Source organism: Lygodium microphyllum, chromosome 16 (genome assembly GCF_053477565.2).
Source record: "Lygodium microphyllum isolate KBCC chromosome 16, Lygodium_microphyllum_v1.1.10, whole genome shotgun sequence".
Taxonomy (NCBI): Eukaryota; Viridiplantae; Streptophyta; class Polypodiopsida; order Schizaeales; family Lygodiaceae; genus Lygodium; species Lygodium microphyllum.
Window position 1 is genome coordinate 133098439 of NC_141150.1, and position 14826 is coordinate 133113264.

At 40.2% G+C, this 14826-nt stretch overlaps 1 protein-coding gene across 2 annotated transcripts in view; it reads left to right on the top strand.

The window, feature by feature from the left end:
* LOC148023454 (uncharacterized) overlaps positions 1–13102 on the top strand; it is a 198657-nt gene extending 185555 nt beyond the window's left edge. For both annotated transcript variants that reach the window (XM_087696424.1, XM_087696423.1), the window contains exons 13-25: positions 5157–5287; positions 5366–5433; positions 6269–6374; positions 6461–6606; positions 6930–7088; positions 8118–8221; positions 10539–10714; positions 11084–11270; positions 11352–11451; positions 11560–11728; positions 11947–12029; positions 12114–12190; positions 12288–13102. In XM_087696424.1, the coding sequence (XP_087552550.1) occupies positions 5157–5287; positions 5366–5433; positions 6269–6374; positions 6461–6606; positions 6930–7088; positions 8118–8221; positions 10539–10714; positions 11084–11270; positions 11352–11451; positions 11560–11728; positions 11947–12029; positions 12114–12190; positions 12288–12459 (1678 nt within the window). In that variant the 3' untranslated portion in view covers positions 12460–13102. The remainder of the gene's footprint in view (positions 1–5156; positions 5288–5365; positions 5434–6268; positions 6375–6460; positions 6607–6929; positions 7089–8117; positions 8222–10538; positions 10715–11083; positions 11271–11351; positions 11452–11559; positions 11729–11946; positions 12030–12113; positions 12191–12287) is intronic.
* Positions 13103–14826: the final 1724 nt, after the last annotated feature.

Sequence of the window (14826 nt, forward strand, 5' to 3'; positions counted from 1 at the left end):
TTTTAAGTAGGAAAAAGCCCAATCAGAGGGGTACAACAACGGACCAACAGCCATAGTTCTCAAAATATTTAACAAGAAAGTCGAAATTTTCTTGGCTAAAGGGCAAGAGATAAATTGATGACGTGAGGACTCCACGGTGGTTGTGCAAAAGAAGCAATTGCCATTGAATACTCGGCGCTTTGAAAGAGCCTAGGTGAGAGGCAGCCTACCAATGATCACTCACCAGAGAAAGACCTTGCATTTAAAGGGTGTCTTATTTAGCGAGCCCTCCATCATATTCATATTCCACTAGACCTTAGATTTATGCATACCCCAAGTCGCATTGCCTTCATCGACCAACCAATGATGATTCTTAATCATGAGATGATAAACGTGGTTAGCTGAAGCCTTTTGCAAGGTTTAAACACCCAAGAACTCTCTCTCTCTCTCTCTCTCTCTCTCTCCCCCCCCTGCCAAGCTACCCCACCAAACACCAACAAGATGGAGGTGAATGACAGAGTGGAGAGAAGATACCTATATATATGCCAAGAGTCTTCATACTACTTTCTAGGTGGAGGACCTTTAATTTCGATCACCTTTTCCATAATTGTATTCCATATTTTGGAATATTCAGGGTCAAGTTGACATTTGCCTTTAATGGAGTCGAGTGGCCTCTCATAATCAGAATAATTGTGTTGTGCACGATCAAGTTTCTTGTTCTCAAAAAGCTAATGCTCGACCTTATGATAACAAGATTGCACCTTTTGCGATATTACCTGTAGCACTTTAAATTGGATATTTGAAAACTTTCTTTTTGATATTACCTGTTGTTTCTTGTGAAGAAGGGTCCACGGGTGTTGTGGGCACGGAAGTCTCCTTTGGCTTTTCCCTTACGGTGTCGAGCTTCCATCCATGCTTGTGAATCTGGATTCAAAGGAGCTGATTGCTTGCTTTTGGATAGAGTGAGCTTAACAATTTGCCGCTCAACAAAAGGTAGAGGTGTGGTGTGATCCTTGTCCATGGGCTGCCCCACCATGATACTCTTTTTATTTGGGCATTTGGCCCAATTGACCAGAGGAGAAATAGTGACCAGCAAAAGTACCCTACTTGAGCCGAAACCAAAGAGGCCGCATACTGCTACAATGAAGGCACAATGTATTGGGTCTCTTTCTAGCAGTACCCCATAGCATACACAGTTGGTTGCTGTGCTGCCTTCAAACTTGGGGGACACCAATACATGATCTACTACAACCACTGCATCCTTGAGAAGGGCCCAATAAATAGCCGGGGAACTCTCCACTTCCACCCATAATGGACATGCTTGCTCAATCAAACATTGGAAATGCGCCATTGGATGCCATGGGACAATATGCACCAACTGTTTATCAAAGAAAAGGTGTTGCTGATAGAGAAGAAAATCTCATGTTGAAGTAGAAAGAAGCACAACCTTATAGAAATCACACAGACCTGCAAATATCTCCTTGACACAATTAGTTTGAAGAAGAGATGTTAGCCACTGATGAATCCGAGTTAGGAGGGGAATCCAACTGGTGGAAAAGAGAGTGACATCTTGCGCATGAAAAGCACGGAAGGAGCAAAGGACCTCTTAGAAATGGACTTGTGCATCCAAAATCTCTTCCTCCCCGCAAGCAGGAATCACTCGATGATTATGGTGAACATACTCCTCCAAGAGAGAGTTCACAAACTCAGGTAACCATTCCCAATTGGGGTGTGGTAAATCCTACAAAGTAGAAGCCACGTGAGCATAAGAGTGAGGTGGGGAATCCCCCAAGGCATAGGTCTCCAGGGCGGCAATAGAATCATCATGGAGATGCTATGTTTGATTGATTGTTGAGCGTTTGTAGGGAGTGGGACCATCTCATTAGTGCTGTGCACCATGTCTTCTTCCACATCATCCTCTTCCACATCCATATCTGGAGCCAAGGCTGCAACACCATCAATCAAATTCAGGTCTGCCATGAAAGAGCGGGATGAGACATTTGCTGCAAGACGAGTCGCAGCACGAGTAGTGCAAGCCTGTCAGGTGGCACAGTAGAGCAGACAAGTCCTGTGCTGAAGACACACTTGTCTGCAGGGCAGACAATTAATGCATAACAAGGGTGGACTACAGGCAGCCCGTTTCTTTCTCTGTCTTGCTCTCATGCTCAATCTCTTTCTCTCTGTATGTGCAGAAGGGGCAAGTGGCAATCACGATAGGACACCCAAGTTGGTGCTCACAATTGACGATGTAGAATACAATCTCACAAGGCCCTAGGAGGGGGCGTAGACCAAGTGGACATAACTCCCCCCCCCCCCGGCTCTCGGCCCTTGGCTCAAGCATGGCAAGCAAGCTACAGATGCACAGATGGCATGTGGCGTGCAAAGCACAAGGTGACAATAGGGGAACAATTAGCAGGTTAGGCGGCATGTAGGGTAGGAACCATTGCTTTGCTAGGTGAACATTCTCTCTCTCTCTCTCTCTCACATACACACACATGCGCGCGTGCACACACACACACACACACACACATAAAGTAACTAGCCTTCATTCCGTGGATGGGTGGTAATTCCCTAATTACAACTTAGTTACAACAGTAACATTTATTATAAAACTGAGAAATGCAAATTAACTTACAATCTTGGACGATAGACACCCTGTTGGTTCCAAAACTAACACCCGTTTTGGTATTTATTTAACTTAATTGAAGAAAAAGTTGATGTACAATGGGATTCTCCCAATTCCTTTCAGTATTCCAACTCCCTTTGCTGTCCAAAACGACCAACAAGTCTTCAATCTGATTTGTCCCTTGATTCAGGTCGTCAATTGGTCTTCACCCACTTTGATGGAGATGGAAAATTTCCCAAATTCATTGATTTATTGGTCCCTCCACTTGAATTTGACTAAAAAAGGCTTCAATCCTATTGAATCCAAGTCTTGGAGCTTCCAATTTTTGGCACGCTTCCGGAGGCTGTTGCTAAACCGTAATTTCTGTTGAAGATTAAGGTTTATAGGAGAGAAATCTGAAATTTCTCAGCCTTTGGTGATATCAATGCTTTAATCTTGGGAGCAAAGTTGTAGAAAGGCTAGGAGATAAGAGAAAATGCTGAGGAGAGAGAAAATTCATACTTTCTTCGCAAAGAATTGAAGAAAATCTAACAGTTACTGCTGTTGCCCTATCTTGACAGCTTGCAGATGCAAAGAACTGAAGAAAATCGATCGTTTACTACTGTTGCCGTGTCTCAACAAGTTGTAGATGCTATTACTTGCTATTGATTGGTCTTCTCCTGCCCCTTGCTGCCTCTGAAGGTTTTCCAATGGTTGCAAATCAGACTAGCAGCATCTCCTCCCTCTCTCTTGAAGGCTAAATACGCTAAAATGCCTCTCTAGTCTCTAAAGACGTTTTTCAGTCTTGCATGAGCATTTTGGACAAGTAGCAGCCTTCCCAAATGGTTTTTCCAGCATTATCCATAATTAAATATTAATTTTTAGTGTTTAAATACTGAAAGTTATTCTAATAGTGCGCTGAAAAATAATCAAACTGGCCAATAATTAAATTGGTAGGCAACTTCCATTCCCGAATGTCACTGCGCCATCTTTGACCATCAAATTGGCGTTAGGTACCATTAAACGCCACTTCTCTAGTGTCACCAATTGACACTTATGGCCAAATGAATGACCTAGGCCAACCAACTAGCACCAGATACCACCAAGTACCTATGCCGCATAACTTACATCAACTTTTGCTTTTGACATCCGGTGATTTCTTCGGGTCCCGGGCTTGTAAGTTTACTCTAATCCCAGTTACACCTCACATGTGCAATATTTACTGAACCATGTGATTAAAAATTAATCCACATGTTAAGTCAGGTTTCAAAAATACATGTCCTCATGACACACACACACACATCTTTCCCTCTCAAACCTCTCTCTCTCTCGTGATCAAGCCTCTCACATACACAGTCTCCCTCTCTCAACCTTTCTCAAGCCTATACTTGTCTTATTTGTATGATTATGTATGATGTATCCAGTCCCATCTATATACTTGTAACTTAAATAATGTAATGCATATTGTGCATGAGGCATATACCATAGAATTTTTGGCATGTTACCCTCAAGTAATCATCTTGTATACTTTAATACCATTGCTAGTTAGACTTCAGACATTTATTCTGTCATCTTTAGTCCAAAATAACCAAGATAATTTTTTTTTCATGCCCTTCTCTTGGACATTTGTCTTGTGGTGGTGGACACAAGGATGGGTCTGCTTGATTGGGTTTTTGGAAGAGCTAAATATTTCAGTCACTCGCAATGCATTCATGTTGTGAAGCTTAAGGGTCTTATTTATTGGCCACTTGACCATCTATAGCATCCTGATATCTTGGTCAGGGATAATTTAGTTCCTTGGCATACGGCAATCTCCATTGTTCCTTTTCCGTGGCTTTGTATCTTTTATGCACAATGGGGACTAGAGCCATCCTGCATCTTGTAATCTTGCAATCTTGTTCTTGTGTTTTTTCGTAATTAATACAATTACCTATTACAGAGGAGAGAGAGAGAGAGAGAGATCTGTTGGTTAAGTTCAACGCATGGTGACCAGATGGTCTTGAGTTCAATTCCTACATCTGCACAGTCATTTAGTATAGGAATTAAAAAGGGAGATTTGAACCTGGAAACGGGCTTACCACTAGAGTATCCACTTAATTACAAAAAGAAAAAGATAGACATTTTTTAATCAATGCTTTCGTCCCATCTGGTAGCCTCATTATTGACTGTACAAGATACCGTGTAGGTATTGTACATGTATCACGAAAACCACTCACACACTAGTACGTTTGTGCCGTAGGTATTCTAGGGTACTAAACATAGTTTTGTTATGAGAAATCTTTCCAAGACATGTAAAACTGTTTATGCTTGCTTTTTACCCATGTCGTGATTGGTAGATGATTTTTATATGATCTTTCGTTTAACCTTTAAACTGTTCTCAAACTGACTGGCTCAGATGTAAGAAAAAGAATCAGGATCAAGAATTAAGAAGCACACTAAAAGTTGATTTTTAAAAAAACTGCTACATAATGTTTAGTTTGGATTTACTCCAAAAATTCAGATTGAAGTAAGTGTTGCCTTTCCTGGATCTTTTTCGCTTCAATGTGCATTGAAAGTGCTCATGGCTTGTCAGGTGGGCTTTTGTTGACTTAAGTGCGGGGCCTTTTTCATGGGGTCCATCTGTAGGTGGAGTAGGTATCAGGACAGAGGCAACTCTTCCTTCTGTGGATAAGTTACTGGGGAATTTTTCAGTTCATGATGAAGGTGAACCTTCATTGCATGTGCAAGTTGAATGTAGAGTTGATGATGTGCTGCTCATATTTCCTGCTTATTTGCTTGCAGCATCTGAAGAGGATGCTCAAGAGGATCTTCAACTGCTTGTTCAGGACAGGTTTTCTGTATTTGAGGAGGTAAGTTTAGCTCTTTGTTTTAGGTGAGCTATATTTGTTACTGCAGAAATGAATTATAGCTCTGCTTTTTAATGTATGGTTCTGTTATTTTAGCAGCTTACTTAAAAGGTTTGCAGGTTTTACATCTGTTACAGGGATTTTCCTCCTGTAAAGTTCTATCTTAAGATCAAAAGATGAGCCTTTGCCCTTCAAATGACAATAGCAAATTCAAGTTTTCACAAAACCAAGCTCATAGAGAATTTAAACCCTCTTATCTCCTTTCGGTAAACATCTGGAATGACAAAAGAGGCCTCCTTCGGAGTGTTGGTTGATTGCTGCAACTGCAATCAATGTCCTCTTGGCTACCAAGAAAGGACTTTTCATAACTTTGACATAGGCTTTTACATAAAGAAGTGCAGTTGAAGTTTGAAGGCACGGTGATACAATTGAATTTGGAGGCATTAGATGCCACTTCATATATGTATATGTAGGGTATGACATTTCTGGCTAAGTAGTATGAGGGTAAGTGACATGCGGGGGCACCTTCAAAGTACAGTAGTTTTGGGTCAAACTCTGGGGAATAAGCTTAACTCTAATGAAACACACGTGTATGCAAAATGCTTGGTTACTATGATCTGCAATATGGTCTTTTTGTAAAGTAACACTAGCTTCTGTGGATACAGTTTATGTGCAACATTCCCTGCCAAAGAAGAGATTCTACTAACAGTTGGCTTGCAAATGATAGCACCACTTAGCTTAGAAGGCTTTGTAAATTGGACTTCGTTTTTAGATCTACTGAAATATGTAGGATCTTTTCTGACTGTGTGAGTGTGCTGGTTTGTGATTTTGAATGCAGGAGGATCCACATGCGGTTGACACACTACTTGCAGAGATCGATATATATGAACTTTTTGCACAAAAACACTGTGTGGGGAGAAGATCCAAAGTTTCACTTTGTGAAGGTGAGAGTCATGTCACTGTATAATTATTCAGAAAAGGTTGTCTTTCATGAGAACTTTTCAGCTCAGTTTTTAGAGCCTATGTGCAGAGCTGGAAGAACGATTGGAGGACTTGAAAGAAGAGCTTATGGCTCTACAACAAGAGGATAACAATGAGACTTACCAGAAAAAAGCAGAAGATGCATTAAAGCGAATTGAGCACTGGAATCTATTTAGTGATGCTAAGGATGTCAAGGTCCTCCCTGCAAAGCCAATGAATTTTGTTTCTTATGGTGTTGAAACAGAAAGGGGAAAAGAAGGGCCCGGGAGGGGGGGGGCGGGGGGTGTTTTGGGGGCACGGCATGGGTGTGTGCACGTGGGGGGGGGGGGTGTTTTGGGGGACACGGCATGGGTGTGTGCACTTATGTTCACTGTAAATCGAAGTGCAGTACTTGATATTTAGGAGGTAAAATTGCATGCATGATTAGAGTCTATCAAAAAATAGTTGGGATAGTATGCTGACAGGCAACTAGGGAAGGATGATGTTTGAGTGTTTCTAAAATGACATTTGTTTTGCAGCATATATATAACTTTTCTGTGGCTCGAGACTGGTTCTTCGCTAATCTTGGTGCAACATTATGGTCCTCAATGAAGCATGTAGTCACCCCTTCAACAGCAGATGGGGCATTTCACTATTATGATAAGGTTCATTTCCAGATATATGTCATTACACAAGAGGTATGGTCTTTTTGCAGCAATGCTTCTTGAAATGGTTCTTTTATGCTGTAATGTAAAAATGTTGTATAATGCATCCTAAGGGTACGGAAACTGAAAGAGGATGACATTAACTGGTCAGTATGAATCCATGCCTCCTGGAGTTTGTTGTGCAAGGTAGCTACCATTGACCTAGAACGTGGTCTTCTTATCAATTCTTGCATTCGTTCCATCAGCTTGCAATGGCTCTGCACCATGTCTCCAGTGAACCTAACCTCCTTTGTGAAGAAAGAAAGGTTGTTTTCTTTTAAGAATCATGGAATCCTTGTTGACGTCCTTACAGTATTTCTCAATGGCTTCATAGGAATGCATGATGCCTGGCTCTATGAATGATATTATCAATGGGTGGCTCTTCTGCTATTCAATCATCTGTCTGTCTTGCTTTGTAGATATGCCAAGCTACATCCTTGCCAATGATATCCTACCTGAAACCTGTGTCAGAAATGAAGTGGGAATAAAGTCAGTGTGTGTCTTCTGAGCCTAATTACTTTAGCTGCCTTCACTGCTTCACATGATACATCACTGTTCTGCCAGCAACAGAGGGCTTCGTTACACATTGGTAGATCAACTCCTGTGCATGGGTGCTTTAGGTATCCCTGAACGATATCTTACTATAGTGTCTCTGGGACTTCGGTAGACTTATGCTATAAGAATGGCCCTAAGATTGGACAGAGTATCTCTGTGACTGCAAAAGGGCTTGTGAGATTCTCTCTGACATCCTGAAGCAAACTGCTCTATGATCTGTGAAGTATGCACCCAAGAGATTCTGAAGAGAGAGCTGCAGCCTGTTGCCTCTGACTTCATCATCCTGAATCGTTGAAAAGCATGTGTTAATGCATTAATAAGATAAGCAGTAAGAACTGGGTGTTATTTAGTATTAACTCTGCTTATTAAATGTGAATCATACCTGGCTCAAGTCTCTCTGAACACTAAAGGTGACATTCAGATAGTAGTATTCACTGACTACTTTTGCGAATCTGAATCATTTTGCAGAAAGTAAAGCACATTGATCTGTTACCTCTGGATGTACCTACTTTGAAGTCCATGCTTGCTGGAGTCGTTTTACCCGGTCAAAAAGTACAATATACTGTGCGAATGTAATAAAACTTTTAGGCCAAGTGTTGTGATTTGTTCTTTATTAAGAAGCAGCATGGGTTGATCACAAATCTTCTATTTTTATGTGTGAGTGATAGCTATGTAGGTTTTATTTAGTTGCTGCCATCTGACTGACAGGAAAAAGTTTAGAATGTAACGACCTTTAATACATTCTTAACAGTTTTTCATTGGCAAGCTACAATTATGTTGTATCTGAGATAGTGTAATGAGAAGAAAAATGAAGTGCAGGAAATTCATGAACGGTTCATTGAAATTTGCCCTAATCAACAGCTGTTGAAGTCCTTATGTAATCTTTGGATCTGTGCCCTTAATAAATAGGGTTTTCTTGTATGCATCTTATGAGTAATCAATAGCGTGAGTTTGTGCTGTCACCTAAAACTCATCCTACCTCATTGGTGGAAGCTGTTTGGTTTGCTTCATCTTTTGTTCAATGCAAGCTCAACATACCCATTTCTTGAACCCAAAACCAAAGCAGACAGTAATTCTTGAGAGAGGTCACTGGTTATAAACGTGGAAAGTGCTGCTAGTAAAGAAGAGCAGCAAAAAGGAAGCATGCTACTCTCTATGATTTTCATGCTGATATGCTCAAAAAGGCACAGCGGAATGGCACACAAGATATATCAATAAGGAATCTTTGTATTCATGATATCATTGAGGCACATCTCAGGATTACACCCTCATGACGCCGCATGTGAGGGTTCACCACTGAGTATAGGGAATCACATGTAGAGTGGAAACCAAGCTGAGCTCAGAGTCATTGCTACTCCCTATATAGGTATTTCTGGCTCCAATGCCATGGTATAGCTACAAAGCCCATACCCTTACACTCACCCCCGCTTAATGAATTGCTGTCCTCAGCAATCTAAGGGTGGTTTCTTGACTCATTCTGGGGTCTTAGCACAGCTTATGCTATCAAGTTGGTTAGGTGTCCACCGGTCTAGGAGTGACTCGTTAGCGGGGTCTTAATGCAGCCTTTTCTATCAAGCTGGTTAGTGTCTGCTGCACTACGACTTGGGGTCTTAACACGATTTCAAGTTGTCGCGCTGTTGGGGTCAAGGCGTGGTGGTGCGGTTGTCGCCATGTTATGCCACGCCTTAAGGTAGGCAGTCTATTGAGTGTCTCCTCGTACTCGTCCTCCCTTTCTTTGTGTTGTTTCCTTGGGCCTTGGGGACTTGAGTCTCTTGGTTCGTTTGCCAAGACGCTTTGCCCTCATCGCCAAGTCAAGAACTTGGGCTATTTTCATTGGCCTCTTTGCCGGATCTTTCTTGCTCGCTTTGTACTTATATAAATCGGTTGGTTCAGCTTGTCTTCTCGCATGGAAGGTGCGGTCTTGGTGCATAGCACCTCTTTAGCTCTTCTTAGTCTCATTTGGAGTTGAGGTTCTTGGAGGGGAATGGACTAAGTCGTCACACTTAGACCGGATTTTCGTTTGCGGAAGTAGAGGTATCCTTGAAGTTCTTGGGGTGACGCCCATATGTGTGGTGCTTGGTGTGTCACGGATCCATAGGATTGAGATGACAACTCCTTGCACTGCTTGCGGCCAGAATGCCAAGATCTCAATCCTTGTCAGCATTGAGTATGGTCCCAATGGGTTCCATAGTCCAAAGACATTCACCTTAAGAGTGAGTTGGAGAGTTCTCCAAAGCTCAACTAGCAAGGTTTCCTTCCATGGCACTAAGTTACCTTGATTGGACCATATTCTGAGCACTCCCTCATGCTCTCCCTTATTTGAGGCTTTGTCCTCTGACTCATTTTGTCCAAGCTCATAAGGGTTTGCCTCTCCGGGTTCAAAGGTGTAGCCAGAGACTCCATTGCTGAAGTGCACTTGGTTCCTACTTTGATCTGAGTTGGCTGGGATGGGATGTGGCCTTGGATCAAAAGCTTGGGTTGCTTCGTCTGTAGCCATGGGTTGTGTTTGGGGGGGTTTTGGAGGCATCTTCATTATCATCTCTCATCTTGGCTCTAGTGGCCTGCCTCCGTTTCTTGGCATTTGGTTTTTTGTTTTTTTTGGGGAGGGGGGTGGGGTGTGTGTGTGTGGTTGTGTGTGTGTGGTGTGCTGATTCTGAGAAGAGTGGTTGTTAATGCATTTAGATAATTCAGGTTCAGTTTTTCAACGCACCAAATACTTAGTAAATCCTTGGAAGGTCCCAATATTTGGATAGATTTATTTTATGTGTGAGTGATAGCTATGTGTGATTTCAGTTTATACCTTGGAAGTTGATTTTTTCTAAATTAGTACATGTGACCATCTGTTTCATGGCAAAGTTCCCTGAGGGATTTCTGCTCATGTTTGTGCAGGCTTGCACTCTCTGAGGACAGTGCTTTGTCAATGTCCTTCTCAGTAGCAAGGCGGGCTGCTGCTGTTCCCATTCTTCTGGTCAATGGAACTTACAGGACAACCACACGCCTTTACGTTGATTCCTTGATTCTGCAGCACCAGCTGCAACATATAAGTGAAACCAGTTTAATGACTAGTATGTATTTCAGTTGTGTTGGATGATATATTAGATTTTGGGAAATTGAATTTGACTGACTAGCTACACGACTTGATGCATCTTATGGATTTTGTGCTGCATTCATCGCATAGTGTGTCTCATGTAATGTTATTCAAAATATAGCATGAGATCAGTCAGGATTCTGGTTCCTAGAACTTATTCTTCTCACACATTTTTTGTCTAAGCAAGCCGTTGATGCATTGAAGATAGTCTTTTTTTATTCCCCCTTGCATGCTCTTCATCTGCTTTCCATGGTGCAAAATGTGTGTGATTTAACTAAAGGTGGTTCAAGTCGCTGTCTTCTAAAGGTGATCTAAATGGCTTCATGTTTTGTGATTTTATGGCCAGGTTCACATGAGAGGTCTACTTTGGAGGTCCCAATATTTTGGTTTGTACAAGAAGGTGAGCCCCTTCTTATTGACAAACATTACACTGCCAAGGCTATGCCAGACATGGTTCTAGTTGTTCAATCAGGTGAGGCCTCTTGGGCAAGCCATCTGCAGTGCAACGGCAAGACAATAATGTGGGACCTCAGGTAGGTATTTTTCTTTCACTAGTTCACCTGCAAATCTCTGGGCATAGAGTGACTACTGGTATCCTTGTTCATTTGCCACAGCCGCCCTTTGAAAGACACAGTAGCAGCGACAGCTGAACATTTAGCAGGATTGCTGCCTTCGCATTTCACCTATAATCAAGCTCATGAAAATGGGGATCAGGTATACTGAAACTTCAAGCTTATGTAAAAGCATGGCATGGAAAACTACTTCTCATTTAGGTTTCGCTTGCAAAATCCATATTAGAAAATGCAATCATTTGTTTTTCAGGATTGGAGATGGTCCGCAGGCCCTCATGTTTTTTCGAGCATATCATTGGGATCAAAAGTTTCATTGTTTCAGTCTGATGCTATTGCAAGAAGCTACATTGTCACTATGCTGGATGAGTCAATCGACACAATGAATGAGGCCATCAAACGTCTTGCCAAAGAATCAACTTGTATCCTTTAACTTGTTTGTGCATGCTGTGTTCCATCAAATAAAAAACTGCTTTGAATGTCGAAGTATGGGGCAGCGTTATAAGATAAGGGTAAACTTTATGGTTGGTGAATGACAAGAGCATCCTACTAAAGCTTACACTGGCTTGGGAGATGGACTGGCTGTTTGGCGCTCATGCTGACTAAACTCTTTTAGTACACGTGTCCTTGACCAGAGCAGACAAAGAAGGTTTTGAAACATTCCGAAAGCAGGAGCACATTCTCCTCAACAACTATAATACAATAGTCAGCATCTGGAAGCGGGTATATTTAATAATTTAGCTTTTGAACATAACTTAAGTGTTACTGTGCAGACAATACCTGATGCTTAACTGGATCTGGATGTAGATTGCTAGCAGTATGGAAGACCTCCGTTATGCAGATGCACTGAGGTCACTCCGCCACTTGGAGGATGCAACCAACCGGTATGCATCTCATTACAAACTGTCAGCAACCTTTTTTATAGACTGATGCTGATAATAGGTTTGCACATTCAAAGGTGGTCTTGTCTGTTTGGAATAGATTTGTGAAGGCTACAAACGACACAATCACAGAGCTGCATCCTATCCACTGTACACGGCAACGGAAGGTAGAGGTGGGCTACGAGGTGACCACTGGCGTCGGGCTGGTGTTTGTGCTGATCGTGGTATTTCTTTGGTTCAAGCCAAGGCAAGCAAAGCCAAAGATAAACTAAGACTTGTCGGGTAGGTGGTAGTGATCCTTGCCTTTCGAGGAAGGAAAGAGATTTTGATGTAGACATTTGTGAGGCGAGTTGTTACTCGATGAAGCGAGCGGTATCGTCACTAGCTTGTGCCAGATTCGACAGGCTTCTCTGATCCACGTTGTAGTACAAACAGACAAAAGTAGCAGGCAGGGGCTAGAAGCTGATATGGAAAACCCCATATCAGTAGAATTTTGGCGTCACTGAGACTCCCCACAGGCATGTAACTTATTGTTTCCATTAGTCGTAAACAAAAGTTCATTGCCTTCCTCGTTGCTGCTTTCCCTTGCTTGGACTGTGGCACCAACAAACTTAACAAGAGCTAGCCTGCATGTCAGTATTGCGTTTCTGGCCTGCCCAAGGGAAGAAGGCCTTGGTGTCTGGTATTGGTAGGTGCCGGATGACTGACTGTTCGAAGCACCTGTTACGGTTTTATAAATTTCTCCGTTTCTTCTCAACCTTGTTATATAATGATAGAATCTATACCTTGGCCTCAAGCCTCATCCTTACCGAGTCTATGGATGTATTGTACCTCTTTTTATTTCGAATTATAAATTTTTTATTATACACACATCCCAAAATCAAGTATATTATATAGTGTCCTTTTTATTGACTATTTACATATATTAGAAAGTAATTATGTGTTCCTTGCCTAGATTCTCTTGGCATTCGAAGGCGCATTTCATGTGGCAAGAGGGTTCATGGAAAGTTGATATGAAAAACTTAATCTGAACTTCAACAACTTTGGTAACTTAGACTAATATAATGTTGAATGTTAGAAAATAAAATATATAAGGATGCTGTGTTCACTCATTGATATATGGTGATTTTTTTTTCACATTGAGCCTATCATGACATAGATATTATCCTTACATGTTGACCTTATAACATTATAGAAATAGGACAATCCATAAATTATATTCAGGATTTCATCATCATCATCTTCTCTCTCATAAATTATAAGTAATAACATATATGTATAATACACTAACTAAAATATAAGTACAAATCTTTTATTAATAATTGACATTAATTTAATAGTAATAATTGATGTAGAATCAAGTACATTACTGTATTATTATACTCACTAATTATTATACATATAGTCAAGTACATTAAAAGAAACTATTAAAAAACATGAAAAAGAAGGGTGGGTTATGTGCATGTACCCTTTTTACTTATTGAGGGGAGGGTGGGAAAAAATGTAGAAAAAAAAGAGGATTAATATTTTGTGTGATGAGATTGCAATGTGACTTCCTTGGGACTTAATAACAAGATATATATTTAATAATACACACGAATGTGTAAATGATACATTGCACTATTTTTTGTTTTTTCTATGCTTTGTGTATGATCACATGCATATATGTGTATGCATGTGTTTGTGCATGTATGCGTTTAATGTGTATGTCTATTTATGGGGACTCATAAATGTGCTCTTTTATAATTTTTATTTACCCCTTTCTTTTTCTTGTATCTAATCTCTCATGTATGCATGTTGTGTATGAATATGTATTTGTATGCATGTGTGTTTGTATTGCATATATATGTTTGTGTGGATGTCTATATGTATGTTTGTAAAAGCATTTTTACAAGTGTATTATTTTCTTTTCTTTGTTTTCTCTATTATTTATTATATATATTTGATTGTATGAGCATGTATGAATTTACAAATGTGTATATATACATATATACATATATCATATATATTGACACATTCATGTTTATTTACATGTATTATTCATGTGTTTTTATGATTTGCATTTGAGTATGGTTTTAGAGTATATATATGTTGCATAAATATGTTCGACCATTAAAATTGTTATCTCATCATATATGTTTATTTTTTTTAAAATCGATTATTCTTTATAGTGTACTTTTGGATGTTCTTTGAGTATATTGTGTGCATATGCTCAATCATTAAATATCGTATCATTTCATATATTTAACGCACACACACATGTATGTATATGTATAACTTTGTGTGTTGAAAGGTGGAGTAAAAGTAAAAGCATAAGTGGAAGTACAAAAGAAGCATAAGTTATGGATGTTCAAGAGGGTAAGATGTGAAAACTTCAACAATCATAACATGTGACATGTTTTTTTTAATTTTATTGTCATATATAGGGTGATAAAGTACAAAGTATATATATAAGTACAATAAGATGGAAAATATATATAATATCATTAAATGTTTATCTTTTAAAAAAGGCATAACACTGTGGATAGTAAGTACAATTAAAGGTAGGTGGCTAGGCATAGATAGTTTTTAATCCTCAACAATCTTTCACTTAAAGATAAATGTACTTGAGTTTGAAGAAAATTTTTAAAAAAGTTAAA